This window comes from Phocoena sinus, chromosome 7, assembly GCF_008692025.1.
Source record: "Phocoena sinus isolate mPhoSin1 chromosome 7, mPhoSin1.pri, whole genome shotgun sequence".
In the NCBI taxonomy this organism is placed as follows: Eukaryota; Metazoa; Chordata; class Mammalia; order Artiodactyla; family Phocoenidae; genus Phocoena; species Phocoena sinus.
In genome coordinates, this window is record NC_045769.1 from 38838397 (window position 1) to 38861756 (window position 23360).

Below are 23360 nucleotides of genomic sequence, written 5' to 3' on the forward strand. Positions count from 1 at the left end.
AGTTATTCTGACTTTGAGAAAGAGAAAACTAGACCCTAGATCATATGGATCCTATGAAGAACTCTGCAGTGCATCCTAACTATTGTCGTGTCCAGCACATATATCAACTAGAGACATAAAGACCAACAGCTTCTTGGGTCTAGAGGGGGTCCCAGACTGGCCTGCGCTAGCCCTCCTCAGCTATCTTACCATGGAGTCAGAAGAAAATAACACATTTGAAGCCCATCAGAATTATCTGAGGAAAAAGGACCACAAGAGAAAGTGGAAGCTGCTGAAGAGTGATGTGACTCACAGCCCTCTTCAGAGGGGCAAAATCTAGCACCTGCTGTCAAGAAATTTGGGATGTTACCCCTCTTCCCACTAAGGACACACACTGTTAAGCAGAAAGCATTTGGTAATTTGACTTAATATAAAATCTTAACAGTGTTATATCACATTAATAGAACATAAGTAGGTGGTTATTAATACCAAGGTCAGATGTTTTTCAACAGAAAAAGATAGGACTTTTGATTATTTTAAGACAGGAAGAAAAAAAAAACCATTGGGAGTTAAATCATGTATTTTTAAGGGAAATATTTTAGAGCTCTTCTAAAGTTATCCTTTTTTAGGAAAAAAAAAATCCTCCTCTGATCAATCCTCATTCTTTTTTTACTAAAGGTAACAAGAAAAGAAAGAATATGGCTCATGAAAGATTTCAGAAGCGCTTCACTTCAGTAACAGACTTCAGAAAGGACCGATGTCTTGCCTTCTTGTTCCCCCTGTCCTCCAAAGCTTCGAGGTCACCTTTCAACTTCTGAGTCTCTTTCAGGGCTGCAGCACGAACCTTCACAACTCGTGAGAGCTCCCCTTCATTCTTTTCAAGAATGGATTTCACCTTAGTGGAAAAAAAGAAATGATAAATGATTCTCCTAAAGCACAATCAATCAGCAATTAGAATAAGACAGCAATTTAGAAACCAAATTTAAAATGTTTAATTAAATATGCTTATATATTATTGTAAATAAAAACTAGCTTTAGTAGCTGTTTTTCCCCTTAAAACTACAAAGCAAAAAAAAAATCTGTTAATAAACATGGGCAAATCTCTAATATATGTCAATCTCTATGAAAGCACAGAATGAAGGTAAGGGAGATAAGACAATGATGCTAAGATGAAAAACGGGGGAGAAACTGATTATCACAGAATTTGAAAATACAACGTAAATTAATATCATAAAAGCAAAGGTGAAGAAGTACTAAATAGTGTCAAGAAAATAGTGTTACAGAAGTGTTCTAAATAGTGTCCTAATCCTAATTAGAAGTATTAGAATTTTACATCTCTGAAATACTTTTAGTATATCTACACAGTTATTTCAGATGATCATACTATTCTGAATAGTACTCTTTTAAAAAATACTTTATCTTGAAATACAGACTCACAGGAGGTTACAAAATTAGTGCAGAGTCCCCATGCATTCTTTTCCCTGCTTCTAATGATGACATCTTATATTGTAGTTCAACATTAAAACCAGGAAACTGACTTTAATGAGATTAACTAGACTACAAAACTTACAATTTTCACCATTTTTTTAACCTGCATTCATCTGTGTATGCACACATGCATACAGCTCTATGTAATCTGATCCCATGCACATATTCCTGTGATCACGACAATCAAGATACAGAACTGCTCCACTGCCGCAAAGAACTCACTGTGCTACTTCTCTGTGTTCACACCCTCCCCCAAACTCATCCCATGTCCCCTGGCAACCACTAATTTGTTCTCTATCGCTACTGTTTTTGTCATTTCAAGAATGTTATTTTAAACATTTAAAAATAATTAATTTCAGTATAATACATTCACATTTTTTAAAACAGCCTTACTGAGATATAGTTGACATACAATAAGCTATGTATATTTAAAGTGGACAATTTTGATATATGTATAAACCATAATCATGATAATGAACACTTCCATTATCCCAAAAGTTCCCTTATGCCTTTTTGTAATTTCCCCCACTTCTATCTCTCCCTGTTCCTACACATCCACCCAAGGCTACCACTGACCTGTTTTCTGTCACAATCAAATTCACTTTTATTTCCTAGAATTTTATATAATGAAATCATATTTTATGTACTCATTTTTGAATGATTTTTCACTCAGCACAGTTATTTTGAGATTCACTCAATCCTCTTTATGTTGCTGAATAGTGTTCTGCTGAACACTTGAGTTGTTCCAGTTTTAAGCTATTACAAGTAGAGCTGCTCTGGGCAGTTGTATACAGATCTTTGTGTAGACATACGCTTTCATTTATCTTTGGTAAATGCATAGGAGTGGAATGGCTGGGTTGTATGGTAGTAATATGTATCACTTTTAAAGAAACTACCAAACTATTTTCCAGAGTGGCTGAGTGATTTTACATTCCCTTCAGCCATGTATGAGAGTTCCTCCACATCTTCACTAACACTTGGGGTAATCAGTTTTTCAATTTTAGACATTCTAATAGTGTGTGGTAGTATCTCACTGCAGTTTCAATTTGCATTTCCCTAATAACTGATGTTTAACATCTTTTCAAGTGCTTATTTATCATCCATATATCTTTTTTGGTGAAACGTGTTCAAATACTTTGTGCCTTTTTTTTTTCGGATTGTCTTTCCTTCTTAGTGAGTTTTGAGAGTTTTTAATAAACTGTGGAGACAAGACCTTTATCAGATATGTGATTTGCAAATGTTTTTTCCCCCAGCCTGTAGCTTTTCTCTTCATTTTCTTAACAATGTCTTTGAAGAGCATACGTTGTCAATGTTACATTTTTTCCTTTATGGATCATGCTTTTGATGTCAAATCTAAGAAATCTTTGTGTAATCCAAGATCACAATGGTTTCATCCTATGTTTCAGAAGTTTTACAGTTTTAGGTCTTACCTTTAGGGCTTTCATCCATTTTGAGTTAATTTTTATATATGGTAAGAGGTATGGGTCAAAGGTATTCTGTTTTTTTGTTTTTACATATGATACCCAATTGCTTTAGCACATTTGATGAAAAGACCATCCTTTCTCTACTTTTACTTCTGTTGAAAATAAAGTGTTCATAAAATTATTCTGGATGGGTAGAACATTCACATTACTCTTAAGGTACAAAAGGATAAGGTGAAAAATCTCCCAGCCACCCAGTTTCCTTCCTCGAAAATAATGTTGCCAATTTATTACGATTCATTTTAGAGAGACTCTATTCAAAAGTGAATACATATGTATACTTCATCGCCCCAATCCTTTTGCACACAAATATTAAAATACTCTGTATACTCTTCGGAGCCTTGACTGTTTTAACCTAATAATAGATATGTTATGATTAAGATAAATATATCTTCAAACAGTATTCCAAACTATGGGTATACCATGGTTTATTTAGCCAGCCTCTTACTGATGGAATTTTGGTTGCTTCTAGTCTTTTGCTAATAACAAACAATACTTCAGAAAGTAACCTTGTAAACATGTCTTATGTATAAGCTAGTGTATCTGTAGGAAAAAGTACAACTGTGGGCGTAAAGTGATAAACAGAGCCAAATTGCCCTCCACAGGAAAAGGGCACTCCAAACAGCAGCAAAGAAGAATGCCTTTCACCCACATCTTCCTCAATATTATACTTCCTTATAACTTTTAATGTGTAACATTAAAAATACTTTAATTTCTTCTGCAAGGATTCAAGAATAGTACAAAAGATGCTAACTTATAAGGTTTTGAAAACCTATTGGATTTTGTTCTAGAAAAGTACATTAGGAAGAATATAGTTTTTATAATTTTACCAGTGTTTATAAAATATTTATAAATATGAAAAGGCCACTAGCAAAAGTGCTTACAAAAAGGGTCTAAATAGTAGTTAACTCTAGAAGACAATCTATAGTACTTTCTATTTTTAAATATCAAACGAAGATGGATGCTCTAGTAAGTTTTCTTTGGAAAGTATTTTCCAGTGTTCAAGTTCTCAGGGCTTCTATTTATGTATTTCTACTTTAAAATCAGGCTTTACCCATTTTACTATAAATGTTAAGACTATTAGCATTAATTTTTAAAGTGAAAATTAGAGTAAAAATCTCAATGGTTACTCTTAAGCCAAATATGACATTTCTGTGTCCAAAACAAAAATTAAGTATGCAATAGCCAGAATGATGGTTTTGATCTACATCATCAGTTTTTCCTGTTTGTGAAGAAGTTCTTTCCTTGTTGTTACTCACACCTCCAAATGTTATCTTTCTATATGTTACTACTTTTCTTCATCGTTGTATAAATCTGAAATTTCCTTATGATTTAATTTGTGGTCTTCACTTACCGAATCCTGATAAAGAAAATTTGGTGACTCATCATTTAATGGTCTTGAGGCAAGAATGTCTATTTTACCTTCCAGTCTTCCCTCCATGGTTTTAATGGCATTCAAAAGAGTCTTTAGAGAGATCCTAGAGTCTCCGATCTCCTGAGAAGACCTCACAGAAGCCAGGGTAGGTGCAAAGGTCACGTGGCGTGTAGGGTTTGGCCTAACACTGGGCAAACCAGCTGATGAAGTTCGTTCCTTTATATTGTTGACATGGGGCCTATAGCTTTCAAGGAATTTTGAAGATGCAGGCCTCTCTGGAGACTTCCTTCTTCTTGGAGGCATCACCAATTTAAAAAGACAAAATCAACTAAACCTAGAATTATTTTTCAGTGAGTGCCCCCTTTACTATGAGAAACAACACAACGTTCTAAATGAAGCTGGGATGGAAAATAAACTTAAAAATGTGTTCGTTTGCTTTCAGAATGAAGAAAATACTAGTGTAAAGTATGTCCTAGTGAAGAAACAAAGCGTATCTAATGAGGTCCCCTTTACCAGTAGAGTCAGGTTGTTAGAACCCTAGCAGCCTTCCATTTGAAGACACATTCTAGTTGCTTGGTTACCAAGGATATACATACACAAACATAGTTAAAGAAGTTACACATGCTTACAGTGTTAAAAATTAAAAATAAATAATGTGATAAATTTGTAAATCATTGAAATGAATCACTTTCTTTTAGTAACATATTCCTGGATTATTTTCTTCACTAAATGTTTTATATATCTTTGTCTAATTTTCTCTGTTCATATGTTAAATTGTTATGTGACCTATGAACGGTTTTCAGTCTCAATAGCCACCATGCTAACAAGTAAGCACCTTCACTACTAATACCTCTTTCAAGTGCGCTATTGCAGGTATATCTTGTTAGCAATGAGTTCTGCGTTTGCCTGTAATTAAAAACCCAAAGAGGGCTTCCCTGGTGGCGCAGTGGTTGAGAGTCCGCCTGCTGATGCAGGGGACATGGGTTCGTGCCCCAGTCCGGGAGGATCCCGCGTGCTGTGGAGTGGCTGGGCCTGTGAGCCATGGCCGCTGGGCCTGCGCGTCTGGAGCCTGTGCTCTGCAACAGGAGAGGCCACAACAGTGAGAGGCCCGCGTACCGCAAAAAAAACCCCCAAAACCCAAAGATACTTGTTTCTCACGTCTGCCAAAAGTTTTAAGGCTCAAATTAAAAAACCACTTCCTCTATGATAGAGATTCTCGATGCTTTCATCATGATGACGTTCCCTATACATGCTCACAATACAATCTATTTTGTTTCTGAAAGGCATAACCTTCTATTCTATAATAAAGTCTGCTGAGTACATTCCTAATCCTGCAATTAGAGCATAAGCAACTTGAGTGTCCCAATACTGCTTCAGGCATCTTTATGAATTCTTCTGTGGTTGAGTGCAACCTTGTACATCAAGGGTGTTTAAAAATATTTTTGATAAATTGAGTCAAGTGAGAGAATAATCATCTTTCTGGGATCATATGGTGAGGTGGGGAGAAAGGCACCAATTTCTTAAAAGCTAATTAAAACAACACAGAAGCAATCTGTTTTATAGCTATTAATCACGCCTGAGCATATGTGCCCTCTAGTGCCTTACTGAACTTGCGTAGATGGTCGTTCTGTGAACTGGTTTCAGTAAAAGAATGTAGCTGTTCTTCTAGCTGCTTAACTTTTATCATTCATTATCTCATTAATGAAATATATGTATATATACTCCAAAACAGAAAAAAAAAAAAGATGTCACAAGTTATGCAAAAAAAAAAAAAAAAAAAAACCACAGAAAATCCTTAAAACTTGTAAAAAGCAATCCTAAGGTTTTCTAATGATGCTGTTTCGTTTTTGTTTTTGTTTTTGCGGTACGTGGGCCTCTCACTGTTGTGGCCTCTCCCGTTGTGGAGCACAGGCTCAGTGGCCATGGCTCACGGGCCTAGCTGCTCCACGGCATGTGGGATCTTCCCGGACCGGGGCACGAACCCGTGTCCCCTGCATCGGCAGGCGGACTCTCAACCACTGCGCCACCAGGGAAGCCCTCTAATGATGCTATTTCAACTAAAATCGCTATTTCAACAAATAAAAGTAGGCTACAGCCCTATACATGTACTGAGATAATTCATTTGGTTTATAGCATTTATGGAAACTCCAAATTAACATGACTCATGAATATAACAGTGAGACGTTGTGGGTAAAATATTTCAATTTTAAAGGAATTGTGGTATCGAGTATTCAAAACCCTTTCTGAGTACGGATAATTAGAATTGTCAATATGTAAGGAGACAAGAGTCTTGTGTTTACCCACAGAGAATTACGAAAGTTGAATTAACAGAGTTCTTATAGGCTGAATTATATTTGAAAACTAACTCATAAAGCTGGCTACTCACATCTTTCACTTTAAAGAAAAGATGATTTGGGGGAATAAAATCATTAATATTTACTCACAAATCTCCAAATTGTGTGTATTTCTACATTTTCTTCCTCTTATTCCCAACCCTCTCAATACAAATCAACAGTTAACATTACTGAGCCTATCTCTGAATCAGAAAAAATTTCATCCAAAATTTTTAATTTAAATAAACTTTTTCCTCTCTCAGTATCTTTTCTTGTTTTCTGAAGGGCAAACTCCTCTTGGTTGTAGCCACTGATTGTTTTCAAGAACTGTTAAAATTTGAGTGCTAATACTTAGTTTTTTTTAGAAAGGCTACATGAAAACACATTTTGTCTCAGGAAATCTCTCTTGTTCCATCAAAAGAATCCTTCTTTTTCTCATCTTTGCCTGTTTCTGGTGCTCTTTTCCACAGTGTACAGTATAAAACATGTTCCATGGCTCCCCCTTAAGTGTATTCACTTAAGGTTCAGAATTAGAATGGCTGCCTCTAAAGGGAGGTATTGATGCAACACTTATTCTCATTTTAAACGTAAGCAGGGCTTCCCTGGTGGCGCAGTGGTTGAGAGTCCACCTGCCGATGCAGCGGACACGGGTTCGTGCCCCGGTCCGGGAGGATTCCACATGCCGCAGAGCGGCTGGGCCCATGAGCCATGGCTGCTGAGCCTGCGCGTCCGAAGCCTGTGCTCTGCAACGGGAGAGGCCACAACAGTGAGAGGCCCGCGTACCGCAAAAAGAAAAACAAAAAAAAAAACAAAAACAAAACAAAATAAACGTAAGCAAACTGCTGTTAACCTTAGAACTCAGTGGAAAATACTGATGAACACTCAAGAATTTTAGATTTGCCTCTCTTCAAACAAAACACAGGATATCCTTATTCCACAATATTTCTCAGGTAATTTACGCTACCCCCAGCCTCAGAGTACTCAATAAAATGCCCTGAAACCTGTCAGATGGCATGTTCTCATCTATAAAGCACTTTAATTTTTATACTGGGTTTATTTTTTGGAAGGATTTCTAATTCAGGACACTGAAATGGGGAAGAACACAAAAGCAAATAAATCCTGCTGCCCTCAGAGATCTGATGTTTCTGTGTCATTAAAATCCAAGTAGTTTCCATAGCTAGCATACCAGGCAGTCTCGGAAATACCAGTATTAAGGTCAAGGTCATATCCTCCTATTGTTTCAAATTATCTAAATATATATAGATACATATTTTTAAAAATTGAGGTATAGTTGATTTATAATATTATGTAAGTTTCAACTGCACAACATAGTGATTCACAATTTTTAAAGATTATACTCCATTTATAGTTATTATAAAATAATGGCTATATTCCATGTGATGTACAATATATCCTTGTAGCTTATTTTATACACAGTGGTCTGTACTTCTTAATCTCCTACCCTAATATTGCCCCTTACATATATTTTCTAATATAAAATATAACACTACAGAAACTGTGAGACACCTAAGAAATGGATGAAAAGGAACTTATTTTTATGTGTTTTATAATTCAAGTATTCTAAATTAATGCTATCAATAAATTTCCTAGGTTTTTTTCTTCTTCGATACATATAAGTTGGAGATAAAGTAGGACAAGCCTACAACGTTACCCCAAAGTTTGAAATGAGCTACAGAGTTGAAACAACCTAAACTGCCAGAGTTATGTATTTTGACTAGAAGTATGAAAATACATTCATAAAACTGATAATTTCAGCACAGCACCCTCAATAATATTCATATAATTCCATGAAGCAATTCAAACCAAAGAAGTACAACAAAAAACAACATTGATGAATCTCTCAATTATAATGCTGGGTGAAAGAAACAAGACACACAAAAAGTATATACTGTATTATTATACAAAGTTCAAAAATTAATCTGGGGTATGAGAAGTCAGGATGATGGATAGTAACATCATGGGGGATGGTGACTGAAAAAGGCTATGAAATGGGCTCTGGGTGTTGGGAATATTCTGTGTGCTGGTCACATGGTTACCTCTACTTTGTGAAAATCCATTAACTGTACCCTGTGTACTTTTCTGTATAATATGTTATAGTTCAATAAAAATTTACTAAAACAAAACAAACAAAACCTTTAAATAATCTCTAAATTAATGTCATAAATGCAGCTGCTCCTAAGGGGCTAGGCAGCTAACATAATATTTGAATCCAGTTGGTATAAGAGTGATGGGGCCAGTGGTAGATTAAAGTGAGCATAAAGCACTAACTAACATATGTTTAAAGACAAGAAAAAGGTGTTGGGCTTCCCTGGTGGTGCAGTGGTTAAGAATCCTCCTGCCAATTCAGGGGACACGGGTTCGATCCCTGGTCCAGGAAGATCCCCTATGCTGCGGAGCAACTAAGCCTGTGCGCCACAACTACTGAGCCTGTGCTCTAGAACCCGCGAGCCACAACTACTGAAGCCCGTGGGCCTAGAGCCCGTGCTCCGCAACAAGAGAAGCCACCACAATGAGAAGCCCACGCACTGCAATGAAGAGTAGCCTCAGCTCACCGCAACTAGAGACAGCCTGCATGCAGCAATGAAGACCCAATGCAGCCAAAAATAAACAAATAAATAAAATAAATTTATAAAAAAAAATGTTGGAAATCTTTCAGGCATATATAGCAACATCCCTTCTATTCATCACTCAACTTAAAAAGAATAAAACATTACTAATATAGTTGAAACCCTCTGTGTAGCCTAATCCAACTAAATCTCTTCCATCCTGGAGTTAACTACTGTCCTGAATTTGATGTTTTATCATGCTTATTCCTTTTTAATAATTTTACTATAAATGTATCCCTAAACAGTATGTATTATTATTATTATTATTATTTTTTTTTTTTTTTGCGGTATGCGGGCCTCTCACTGTTGTGGCCTCTCCTGTTGGCGGAGCACAGGCTCCACGGCCATGGCTCACAGGCCCAGCCGCTCCGCGGCATGTGGGATCCTCCCGGACCGGGGCACGAACCCGTGTCCCCTGCATTGGCAGGCAGATTCTCAACCACTGTGCCACCAGGGAAGCCCATGTAGTATTATTTTATAAGATTCATCCATGTTAACACATGTCACTCTACATCTTCTTATATAGACTGCTTTCTAAACTGGTATAATTACTTTTAGGAGAAATTTGACAAACTCTAGTAAATTTCAATTTACGTACATCATACAACCCAGCAATTCTCATCCTAAGAATTATACCTAGAATAGAGAATATTTTGGATGAGTACAAAGACATGTGCAAGAATTCATCATATCAGCATTATTTGCAAACAACTGAAAACTGTCTAAATATCCATCAGCATAAGAAAGGATTAGCCAGAATGGTGAGAGGCCCACGTACCACACAAAAAAAATAAATAAAAAAAAAAAATAAAGGATAAATACATTTGGGCATATTTAGATAATGCAATAGTATATAGCACCATATATGAAACTAAAATCATGTTTGAGTGTGAGGCGACAGTTTCCGACAGTCTGCATTAACACCTAAAACCCGGTATTTACATCATTAAGTCAATTTTGACAATGCAATATTTTATCTCATATGGTTCATATGTAATATTTTAATCGATTATAATCCAATTGAGAGAACACACAGCAGACTATTGTTTTGATTACATTAATATGTAGCTCTTCTTTTAGATTATCTTACGAGAGTAATATGCTATACATTTACAATAGCCAAGACATAGAAGCAACCAAGATATCCATCGATAGATGAATGGATAAAGAAGATGTGTGTGTGTATACACACACACACACACACACACACACACACACACACACACACACACACAATGGTCTATTACTCAGCCATAAAAAAGAATGAACTGGGGCTTCCCCGGTGGCGCAGTGGTTGAGAGTCCGCCTGCTGGTGCAGGGGACACGGGTTTGAGCTCCGGTCTGGGAAGATCCCACATGCCACGGAACGGCTAAGCCCGTGAGCCATGGCCGCTGAGCCTGCGTGTCCGGAGCCTGTGCTCCGCAACGGGAGAGGCTACAACAGTGAGAGGCCCACGTACCGCAAAAAAAAAAAAAAAAAAATGAATGAACTAATGCCATTTGCAGCAACATGGATGGCCCTAGAGATTATCATACTAAGTGAAGTAACTCAGAGAACGAAAAATACCATATGATATCACTTATATGTGGACTCTAAAATATGATACAAATGAACTTATTTACAAAACAGAAATGGACTCCTAGGCATAAGAAACAAACTTATGGTTACCAAAGGAGAAAGGGGGGGGGGAAGATAAATTAGGAGTTTGGGAGTGGCAGATGCAAGCTACTGTGTATAAAATAAACAAGGTCCTATTATGTAGCACAGGAAGCTATACTTTTTAAAAATAAAGTATAATGGAAAAGAATATGAAAAAGAACATATAGGGCTTCCCTGGTGGTGCAGTGGTTGAGAGTCCGCCTGTTGATGCAGGGAACACGGGTTCGTGCCCTGGTCCGGGAAGATCCCACATGCCGCGGAGCGGCTGGGCCCATGAGCCATGGCCGCTGAGCCTGTGCGTCCAGAGCCTGTGCTCCACAACGGAAGAGGCCACAACAGTGAGAGGCCTGCGTACCGCAAAAAACCAAACAAACAAAAGAACATATATACACACACATATATATAAAACTGAACCAGTTTGCTGTACACCAGCAACTAACACAAGAGTGTCAATTAAAAAAAAAAAGAATAATGTGCTATATAAGAGCACTTTCCCTTGGGCTGATGAGGTCAGTGCCTTTTGGAATGTGCCAATCCAAGGCATGACATAAAAACACCAGTGAATCAATAGTTTCAAAAGTGTTTCACCTTTCAAAGGCTATCAAAAAGCTTCAGCCTTTATTATAGGAATATGGGCAGAAAAAAAGGTATGTATTTTCCTTAAGATTATAAGGATGATCTCTAACATGTAATCAAGGTTTAAAAGGTTAGATAGGTAACATCAGACTCACTAATAAATCTTAAAATGTATTCCACTCCTAGCTAAAATTTGGCTTCAAGGGTTTAAGATTCGGCTATGAGTATTTAAGATTTTTCTCACACACTTAAAAATATACTTCATTTCTCTTGGGAAAGCTGAAAGCAGGTCAAAATCATGGGCCACAGCTTCTACGAGATGATTAGTGTCACAAAGGAGAAAGTATATACCCAGCCTATTACACTGATCACCTTTCCCAGTGAGAAGTAAATAAGAGAGGTGTACTTCCGCAGCTCATTTCATAGGTGAATAAGATGAAACAAGAAAATTAAGACTTGTGCAAGGTTACACAAGTATAGATGATTATACTTAACTGCATCGCTGCCTCTGGAAAATGTTAATTAAAAGCACACAAATAGTGGCCAAATAGCTTTATCTTTTTATTGGACAACATACTGCTTCACAACCATGGTTTATCAACTGCCTTTCAGATCACCTGCCATTTCTGGGCTGGATCTTGTCTGCTAACCCTATGGTAAGTCCCTTGGGCAGATGAGATAAGATTAACACTGAGGTGTTCGGCAAATCTCTAGGGAGATTACTTATTCAGTCAGCTCTATAGCTGCCAAGCCTAACCAGACTTCACTTCATACCATTCAGTCCAGTGGTACTCAACTATGGTTGCACATTGGAATCACCAGGGATTTAAAAAGTATTGATTGAAGTCTACGACTTACTCCCTGAGATTCTGATTTAATTGCTCTGGGGTGCAAGCCCGGTCATGGGGAGTTTTCCCTTTATGTTTTATTATGAAAAAATTTAAATATACAGAAAATTGAAATGTGCATACACCTGCCATTCAAATTCAACCATTGACATTTTTATACTTACTTATCATATATCCATCCATCATTTTCTCTATCAATCTATCAAACAATTTTCTTTTTTCTTTTTTTAATGATTCCTTTCAAAGTAAATGGCAGACATCATATACTTCCTAGCATGAAGAGTTTTTTAAATTCCCCAGGGGAGCCTACTGTGTAGCTAAGGCTGAGAACCGCTAATTTAGACTTCAGTGTTTCTACTGAAGTTGGTTTAAGGCAGGTCTAGCCTTATTAGTGGCAAGCTTCCTGCTCTGAGGACACTTTAGGGACAAAACTCACATGGAGTGAAAGAACAGTATCATCTCATGCACAAGTCAATTCTACTGCCTTGCATCTCAATTTACAGGTTATTTCTTTTTAGGACTGTTATAAAAATTCTGCAAAAAGGAGAACATATGCAACGGAGGGAATCAAGATGGTGGAGTAGGATGATGCTGAGCTCACCTACCCCCACAAACAAATCAAAATACATCTATATGTGCAGCAGCGCTCAGTGAAAACAAACTGGAGACTGGCAGAAAGATGTCCACAACCAAGGCTGCAAAGAAAGATCCACAGAGTTTGGTAGGAAGGGAGAAGTGATCAGGTCGGGACCTATGTCCCTAGTAGGGATACAGAAGAGGAGGGGATATCACAGGTTCAGAGATCCTCCCTGGGGATTTTGGGGCTTGAACCACATATTAGGAACCCCAGTCCTGGGGACCAACAATGGAAAGATGAATCCCACTAGCTGGTTTGAAAATCAGTGGGACATACCAGCGAGCTGTAGGAAACTGAGACTCTGCTCCTGAAGAGCGCACACACGCTTGCTTACTCCCAGGAACAAGGTAGAGGAAACAAATTAAAAATGGCCTGGGGCTCTGGCCGGTGTCCCAAGACCACCCCAACAGCTGCCCTAGCCTGCACAGACGCCAGCTCCAGCCCCTCTTGCTCTGGAGCAGCTCCCCACTAGGTAAAGGCTGCCACTGTCAAGGAGGATAAGCACTTGGGGGAGATGGAGCGGTTCAGACTGGGCCCTGCATCTGAATAGGGTGAGGGCAATCGTTACCAGTGTGTGCAGAAGTGGCGGGGCAGGAGCTACTTGGAACTCCTACTGATGTGCTGGGACCATCCCAGTGCACACCCCAGCCCACACCAGGCACCTACTCTGGACCCTTTTGCTCCAATGCAGCTGCCCACTAGGGCGAAGACTGCCACTGCTGGAGGGGAGAGGAAGTGCACACTTAAGAGGGAACAAAACCAGCCTGGACCTGACCCTTAGGGCTTCTGCTCCAGCACCTTGATACCTGGCCCTATACCTGATAGGGTGGCTATAGCCATTGAGCATAGGAGAAGTGCCAGCTCACACCTGGCTCTGGCTCTAGCCCCTCCGTCTTTGGAGGGTAGGAGGAGACCCTCCCTACCTCCCACCAAGGTGGTAACTGCCAGCACACCCTGGGGGAAGAGGTAACCTGTGCTCACTTCAGATTCAGCTCTCCCAACAAAGCCACTGGACACGAGCAGAGTGTACAGGGACACTCCCACAAAAGGACACCCCTTTAAGTTTGGGATAAGTAACTTTTACCTAGAGATACAGAAAGTTAAACAAAATGAGAAGATAAAATAATTTATTTCAAACAAAAGAAAAACACCCCTGAAAAAACAACTAATGAAATAGAGATAAATGATTTACCAGATATAGAGGTCAAAGCATTAGTAATAAGAATGCTAACTGAACTTGGGAAAAGAATAGATGAACAGAGTAAGAATTTTAACAAGGGACTAGAAAATATAAAAAAGAACCAGTTGGAGCTGAAGATCATAATAACTGAAATGAAAAGTACACTAAAAGGAATTAGTAACAGACTAGGAGATACAGAAGAATGCATAAGTAATCAGGAAGATACAATATTGGAAATCACCAATTCAGAAGAGCAAAAAGGAAAACAAATTTTAAAAAATGAGGATAGTTGAAGGAACCTCTGGGACAACATTCCCATTTTAGGGGTCCTAGAAGGAGAAAAGCAAGAGAAGAAGGTTAAAAATGTATTTGATGAAATTATGGCTGAAAAAATTTATTCCTGAGGATGAAGAAAGAAACAGATTTCTAAGTATAGGAAGTACAAAGAGTTCCAAATAAGATGAACCTAAGAAGACCCACACCAAGACATATCATAATTAAAATGGGAAAAGTTAACGAGAGAATTTTAGAGGCGGCAAGAGAAAAAAATAAAGAGTAACATACAACGGAACCTCCGTAAGGCTATCAGCTGATTTTTCCATAGAAACTTGGCAGGTCAGAAGGGAGTGGCATGATATATTTAAAGTATTGAAAGGGAAAAACCTACAAGCCAGAATACTCTACCCAGCAAAATTATTATTCAGAATTGAAAGAGAGATGAAGAACTTCTCAGAGAAGCAAAAACTAAGAGGGTTCATCTAACTGATGTTACAAGTGTTAAAGGGTCTTCTCTAAGTGGAAAAGGCTACAACAAGAAGAATTTATAGGAAAGGAAAATCCCACTAGTAAAGGCAAATGTAAGGTAAAGGTTGTGGATCAACTACTTAAATAAGCTAGTACAAGATTAAGAGACAAAAATTATAAAATCAACTATAACTACAATAAACAGTTAAGGGACAGACATGAATATGTAAAATATGACATTGAAAACACAAAATGTTGGGGGGGGAATAAAAAATGTAGCTTTTAAAAAGTGTATAAATGTATCTGAACTTAAATGACTATTGGTTTAAAATAAGCTCTAGGTCAACATATATGAACTCCACAGTAACCACAAGTAAAAAACCTACAGTAGATACACAGAAACTAGAGAAAAGAATACAAGCACACCACTAAAGAAAATCATCAAACCACAAGGGAAGGAAGTAAAAGAAGATAACAGAGAAGAACTATAAAAACAACCAGAAAATTAGTGACAAAATGGCAATAAGTACACACTTATCAATAATCACTTTAAATATCAATGGATTAAATGCTCCAGTCAAAAGACATAGGGTGGCTGACTGGATAAAAATGAAGACCCATCTATATGCTGCCTGCAAGAGACTCATCTCAGAGACACACACACAGCCTGAAAGTGAGGGGATGGAAAAAGACAGTTCATGTAAATGGAAGAGGAAAAAAATGCTGGGGTAGCAATACTCATATCAGACAAAGTAGACTTTAAAATAAAGTCTATAACAAAAGACAATAAACAGCATTATATAATAATAAAGGGATCTGTACAGCAATAGGATTAACTTTCATTAACATATATGTACATAATATAGGTGAACCTAATCAGGAGCATCTAAACATATAGAGCAAATATTAACAGATATAAAGGGAGAAAATGGCAACAATACAATAATAGTACAGGACTTTAACACTCCACTTGCAGCAATAGACAGAAAATCAATAAGGAAACAGTGGTCTTAAATGGCACATTAGACCAGTTGGACTTAATAGATATCTACTGGACCTTACATCCCAAAACAGAAGAATACACATTCTTTTTAAATGCATATGGGGGTTTCCTGGTGGCGCAGTGGTTGGGAGTCCACCTGCCAATGCAGGGGACACAGGTTCGAGCCCTGGCCTGGGAAGATCCCACATGCTATGGAGCAACTAAGCTCATGTGCCACAACTGCTGAGCTTGCGCTCTGGAGCTCACGTGCCATAACTACTGAAGGCCGTGCGCCTAGAGCCCGTGCTCCACAATGAGAAGCCACTGCAATGAGAAGCCTGTGCACCGCAATGAAGAACAGCCCCCACGTGCCACAACCAGAGAAAGCCTGCACACAGCAATGAAGACCCAATGCAGCCAAAAATTGAAAAACAAATAAAGTTTAAATGCATATGGAATGTTCTCCAGGATAGATCACATGCTAGGCCATAAAACAAGTCTCAACAAATTTAAGAGAACAGAAATTATATCAAGCATTTTTTCTGAACACAATGGTATGTAACTAGAAATCAACTACAGGAAGAAAAATGGGAAAACCACAAACATGTGGAGACTACACAACATGATATTAAAACCTATGGGTAGGTAAAGAAATCAAAGAGAAAATCAGAAAATACCTTGAAACAAATGAAAATAAAAACACAACTTGCCAAAATCTACAAGATGCAGCAAAAACAGTCCTAAGAGGGAAGTTTATGGCGACACAGGACTACCTCAAGAAAAAAGAAAAATTTCAAATGAACAACCTAACACACAATCTAAAGGAATTAAAAAAAGAATAAAGCCCAAAGTCAGCTAAAGGAAGGAAATAATAAAGATCAGAGAGGAAATAAATGAAAAGGAGACTAAAAAAAACACACCAATAGAAAAGATCAATGAAACTAAGAGCTGGTTTTTTGAAAAGATAAATAAAATCAATAAGCCTTTAGCCAGGCTCTTTAAGAAAAAATGACAGAGGACACAAATGAACAAAATAATAACTGAAAGAGGAGAAATTGCAAATGATATCACAGAGGTACAAAAAAACATCAGAAGAGAATACTATGAACAGCTATATGCCAACAAACTGGACAACCTAGAAGAAATGGATAAATTTCTAGAAACATACAATCTTCCAAGACTGAATGAGGAAGAAAGAGATAATCTGAACAGACTGATCACTAGTAGTGGAATTGAATTAGTAATCAAAAAACTCCCAGCAAACAAAAGTCCAGGACCTGACAGCTTCACAGGGAAATTCTATCAATAACAAACATATAAAGAAGAGCTGATACCTATCCTTCTCAAACTACTCCAAAAAACTGAAGAGGAGGGAACACTCCCAAATTCATTCTATGAGCCCACGATTACCCTGATACCAAAATCAGACAAAGACACCACAAAAAAAGAGAAAATTACAGGCCAACATCTCTGATGAATATAGTTGCAAAAATCCTCAACAAAATATTAGAAAACTGAATTCAACAATTATAAAAAGGATTATATACCGTGATCAAGCAGGATTTATTCCAGGGATGCAAGGATGGTTTAATGCCTACAAATTGATAAATGTGATATACCACATTAACAAAAGAAAGGATAAAAATCACATGATCATCTCAACAGATGTAGAAAAAGCATTTGACAAAATTCAACAACCATTCATGATACCAACTTTCATCAAAGTTGGTATAGATGAAACATATCTCAACATAAATAAAGGCCATTTATGACAAACCCACAGCTAACATCATACTCAATGTTGGAAAGCTGAAAGCTTTTCCTCTAAAATCAGGAACAAGACAAGGATGCCTACTCTTCCCATTTATATTTAACACAGTATTGGAAGTCCTAGACACAGGAATCAGACAAGAAAAAGAAACAAAAGGCATCAAACTGGAAGGGAAAAGGTAAATCTGTCACTATTTGCAGATGACATTATACTTATATATAAAACCCTAAAATCTCCACCAAAGAACTATTAGAATAAATTAATTCAGTAAAGTTGCAGGATACAAGATTAATATACAGAAATCTGTTGCTTTTCTATACTCTTACGATGAACAATCAAAAAGAGAAAGCAAAACAATCCTGTTTAAAATCACACCAAAAGAATAAAATACCTAGGAATGATCTTAACCAAGAAGGTGAAAGACCTACTCTCCAAAACTATAAAACACTGGTGAAGGAAATTAAAGATGATATAAGGAAATGGAAAGATATCCCATGTTCACAGAAATTTTTGTAAAATGTCCATACTACACAAAGCAATCTACAGATTTAATACAATCCCTATCAAAATACCCATGACATTTTTCACAGAACTAGAATAATCATAAAATTTATATTGAACCACAACAGATCCTGAATAGCCAAAGCAATCCTGAGAAAAATGAACAAAGTTGGAATTAACATATTCTCCCTGACTTCTGACTATATTACAAAGCTACAGTAATCAAAACAGTATGGTACTAGAATAAAAAGAGACACATAGATCAATGGAAAAAAACAGAGTCCAGAAAGAAAACCACACATATATGGTCAATTATTTTACAACAAAGGAACCAAGAATATACAATGGGAAAAAGGTAGTCTCTTCAATAAACTGTGTTGGGGAAATCGGACAGGCAGTTGCCAAAGAAAGAAAATGGACCACTAACATATAACATTTACAAAAATTAACTTCAAATGGATTAAAGACTTGAATGTAAGACCTGAAACCACAAAACTCCTAGAAGAAAACACAGAACACTCTTTGACATACATTGTAGCAATCTTTCTTTGGTTCTGTCTCCTAAGGCAAAGGAAACAAAAGCAAAAATAAAACAAATGGGACCTAATTAAGCTTAAACGCTTTTGCACAGCAAAGAAAACCATTGGCAAAATGAAAAGACAACCTACCGAGTGGAAGAAAATGTTTGCAAATGTAATGACTCATAAAGGTTTAATATCCAAACTATATAAACAGCTCATACAACTCAATATCAAAAAACCCAAACACCCCAATTAAAAAAATGGTCAGAAAACCTGAATACACATTTCTTCAAAGAAGATATACAGAGGGCCAACATGCACATGAAAAGATGCTCAACATTGCTTATCATCAGGGAAATGCAAATCAAAACCACAATGAGATATCGCCTCACACCTGTCAGAACGGCTACCATCAAAAAGACCACAAATAACAAACGTTGGCAAGGATGTGGAGAAAAGAGAACCCTAGTGCAATGCTGGTGGGAATGTAAATTGTTGCAGCCATGTGGAAAACAGTACGGAGGTTCCTCAAAAAACTAAAAACAGAACTACCATATAATCCAGCAATTTCTCCCAAGTATATATCTGGAGAAAATGAAAATACTAATTCAAAAACCCCAATGTTCAATAATAGTGGGGGACTTTAACACCTCACTTACACCAATGGACAGATCATCCAAACAGAAAATTAATAAGGAAACACAAGCATTAAATGATACAATAGACCAGATAGATTTAATTGATATTTATAGGACATTCGATCCAAAAACAGCAGATTACACTTTCTTCTCAAATGCGCATGGAACATTCTTCAGGATAGATCACATCTTGGTTCACAAATCAAGCCTCAGTAAATTTAAGAAAATTGAAATAATATCAAGCATCTTTTCTGAGCAAAATGCTATGAGATTACACATCAATTACAGGGAAAAATACATAAAAAACACAAACACAAGGAGGCTAAACAATACGTTACGAAATAGCCAAGAGAGATCACTGAAGAAATCAAAGAGGAAATCAAAAAATACCTAGAGAAAATGACAATGAAAACACGACGATCCAAAACCTATGGGATGCAGCAAAAGCAGTTCTAAAAGGGAAGTTTATAGTAATACAATCCTACCTCAAGAAACAAGAAACATCTCAAATAAACAATGTAACCTTACACCTAAAGGAACTAGAGAAAGAACAACAAACAAAACCCAAAGTTAGCAGAAGGAAAGAAATCATGAAGATCCAGAGCAGAAATAAATGAAATAGAAACAAAGAAAACAACAGCAAAGATCAATAAAACTAAAAGGTGGTTCTTTGAGAAGATAAACAAAATTGATAAACCATTGGTGAGACTCATCAAGAAAAGGAGGGAGAGGACTCAAATCAATAAGATTAGAAATGAAAAAGGATAAGTTACAACAGACACCGCAGAAATACAAAGTATCCTAAGAGACTACTACAAGCAACTCTATGCCAATAAAATGGACAACCTGGAAGAAATGGACACATTCTTCGAAAGGTATAACCTTCCAAGTCCGAACCAGGAAGAAATAGAAAATATGAACAGACCAATCACAAGTAATGAAATTGAAACTGTGATTAAAAATCTTCCAACAAACAAAAGTCCAGGACCAGATGGCTTAACAGGTGAATTCTATCAAACATGTAGAGAAGAGCTAACGCCCATCCTTCTCAAACTCTTCCAAAAATTGCAGAGGAAGGAACACTCCCAAACTCATTCTATGAGGCCACCATCACCCTGATATCAAAACCAGACAAAGATACTATGCAAAAAGAAAATTACAGACCAATATCACTAATGAATATAGATGCAAAAATCCTCAACAAAGTACTAGCAAACAGAATCTAACAACACATTAAAAGAATCATACACCATGATCAAATGGGATTTATCCCAGGGATGCAAGGATTCTTCAACATATGCAAATCAATCAACGTGATACACCATAGTAAAAATTTGAAGAATAAAAACCATATGATCATCTCAATAGATGCAGAAAAAGCTTCTGACAAAATTCAACACCCATTTATGATAAAAACTCTTCAGAAAGTAGGCATAGAGGGAACCTACCTCAACAAAATAAAAGCCATATATGACAAACCCACAGCAAACATCATTCTCAATGGTGAAAAACTGAAAGCATTTCCTCTAAGATCAGGAACAAGGATATCCACCCTCACCATTATTATTCAATGTAGTTTTGGAAGTCCTAGCCACAGCAATCAGAGAAGAAAAAGAAATAAAAGGAATACAAATTGGAAAAGAAGAAGTAAAGCTGTCACTGTTTGCAGATGACATGATACTATATATAGAGAATCCTAAAGATGCCGCCAGAAAACTACTAGAGCTAATCAATGAATTCGGTGAAGTTGCGGGATACAAAATTAATGCACAGAAATCTCTTGCATTCCTATACACTAATGATGAAAAATCTGAAAGAGAAATTAAGGAAACACTCCCATTTACCACTGCAACAAAAAGAATAAAATACCTAGGAATAAACCTACCTAGGGAGACAAAAGACCTGTATGCAGAAAACTATTAAGATACTGATGAAAGAAATTAAAGATGATACCAACAGATGGAGAGATATACCATGTTCTTGGATTGGAAGAATCAATATTGTGAAAATGACTATACTACCCAAAGCAATCTACAGATTCAATGCAATCCCTATCAAATTACCAATGGCATTTTTTACAGAACTAGAACAAAAAATCTTAAAATTTGTATGGAGACACAAAAGACCCCGAATAGCCAAAGCAGTCTTGAGGGAAAAAAACGGAAGTGGAGGAATCAGACTCCCTGACTTCAGACTATACTACAGAGCTACAGTAATCAAGACAATATGGTACTGGCACAAAAACAGAAATATAGATCAATGGAACAAGATAGAAAGCCCAGAGATAAACCCATGCACCTATGGTCAACTAATCTATCACAAAGGAGGCAAAGATATACAATGGAGAAAAGACAGTCTCTTCAATAAGTGTTGCTGGTAAAACTGGACAGCTATATGTAAAAGAATGAACTTAGAACACTCCTTAACACCATAAACAAAAATAAACTCAAAATGGATTCGAGACCTAAATGTAAGACCGGACACTATAAAACTCTTACAGGAAAACCTAGGCAGAACACTCTTTGACATAAATCACAGCAAGATCTTTTTTGACCCACCTCCTAGAGAAATGGAAATAAAAACAAAAATAAACAAATGGGACCTAATGAAACTTAAAAGCTTTTGCACTGCAAAGGAAACCATAAAGAAGAAAAGACAACCCTCAAAATGGGAGAACAAATCAACAGACAAAGGACTAATCTCCAAAATATATCAATAGCTCATGCAGCTCAATATTAAAAAAACAAACAACCCAATCCCAAAATGGGCAGAAGACCTAAACAGACATTTCTACAAAGAAGACACAGATGGCCAAGAAGCACATGAAAAGCTGCTCAACATCACTAATTATTAGAGAAATGCAAATCAAAACTACAATGACATATCACCTCACACCAGTTAGAATGGGCATCATCAGAAAATCTACAAACAACAAATGCTGGAGAGGGTGTGGTAAAAGGGAACCCTCTTGCACTGTTGGTGGGAATGTAAATTGATACAGCCACTGTGGAGAACGGTATGGTGGTTCCTTAAAAAACTAAAAATAGAATTACCAGGTGATCCAGCAATCCCACTACTGGGCATATACCCAGAGAAAACCATAATTCAAAAATACACATGCACCCCAATGTTCCTTGCAGCACTATTTACAATAGCCAGGTGATGGAAGCAACCTAAATGCCCATCGACAGACGAATGGATAAAGATGTGGCACATATATACAATGGAATATTACTCAGCCATAAAAAGGAACGAAATTGGGTCATTTGTAGAGACGTGGATGGACTTGGAGACTGTCATACAGAGTGAAGTAAGTCAGAAAGAGAAAAGCAAATACCGTATATTAACACATATATGTGGAACCTAGAAAAATGGTACAGATGAACCAGTTTGCAGGGCAGGAATGGAGACACAGATGTAGAGAACAAACATATGGACACCAAGCGGGGAAAGCAGCTGGCGGGGGGGGGTGGTAAAAAAAAAAAAAAAAGAATTCTTTTTTACACTTCAAAAAGTTAAACATCATCCTGAATAGGAAAATCTACAGAGACAGAGAGTAAATTAGTGGTTGGCAGAGGCTAGGGGAAGGCGAGAATGGGGAATGACTGGTAGTGGGTACAGGGTTTCTTTTTGTCACGATGAAAATGTTCTGGCATTAGACAGTGGTAATGATTCCACAACTTTGTGAATGTACTATAAACCACTAAATTGTACACTTTAAACGTGAATTGTATCTCAATAAACCCATTATTTTAGGGGGGGAAAACCCAACGTTCATAGCAGCATTATTTACAATAGCCAAGATATGGAATCAACCTAAGAGTCTATCAACAGATGACTGGATAAAGAAGATGTGAGAATATATATATATATATTCTCTCTCTCTATATATATATATACATATGTGTACGTATATATACACACACACAGATATATATATATATATATATAGAGAGAGAGAGAGAGAGAGAGAGAGAGAGAGAGAGAATATTATTCAGCCATAAAAAGGAATGAAATCT

General features: G+C 37.1%; 1 protein-coding gene and 1 long non-coding RNA gene across 8 annotated transcripts in view; one reads left to right on the forward strand and one right to left on the reverse strand.

The window, feature by feature from the left end:
* LOC116757185 overlaps nt 1-789 on the forward strand; it is a 39562-nt gene extending 38773 nt beyond the window's left edge. Inside the window, exon 3 of the long non-coding RNA XR_004350851.1 lies at nt 658-789. This is a non-coding gene — a long non-coding RNA (uncharacterized LOC116757185). The remainder of the gene's footprint in view (nt 1-657) is intronic.
* CCDC150 (coiled-coil domain containing 150) overlaps nt 1-23360 on the reverse strand; it is a 103413-nt gene that overhangs the window by 18174 nt on the left and 61879 nt on the right. For all 7 annotated transcript variants that reach the window (XM_032638652.1, XM_032638653.1, XM_032638651.1 and 4 more), the window contains one exon: nt 746-874. In XM_032638652.1, the coding sequence (XP_032494543.1) occupies nt 746-874 (129 nt within the window). The remainder of the gene's footprint in view (nt 1-745; nt 875-23360) is intronic.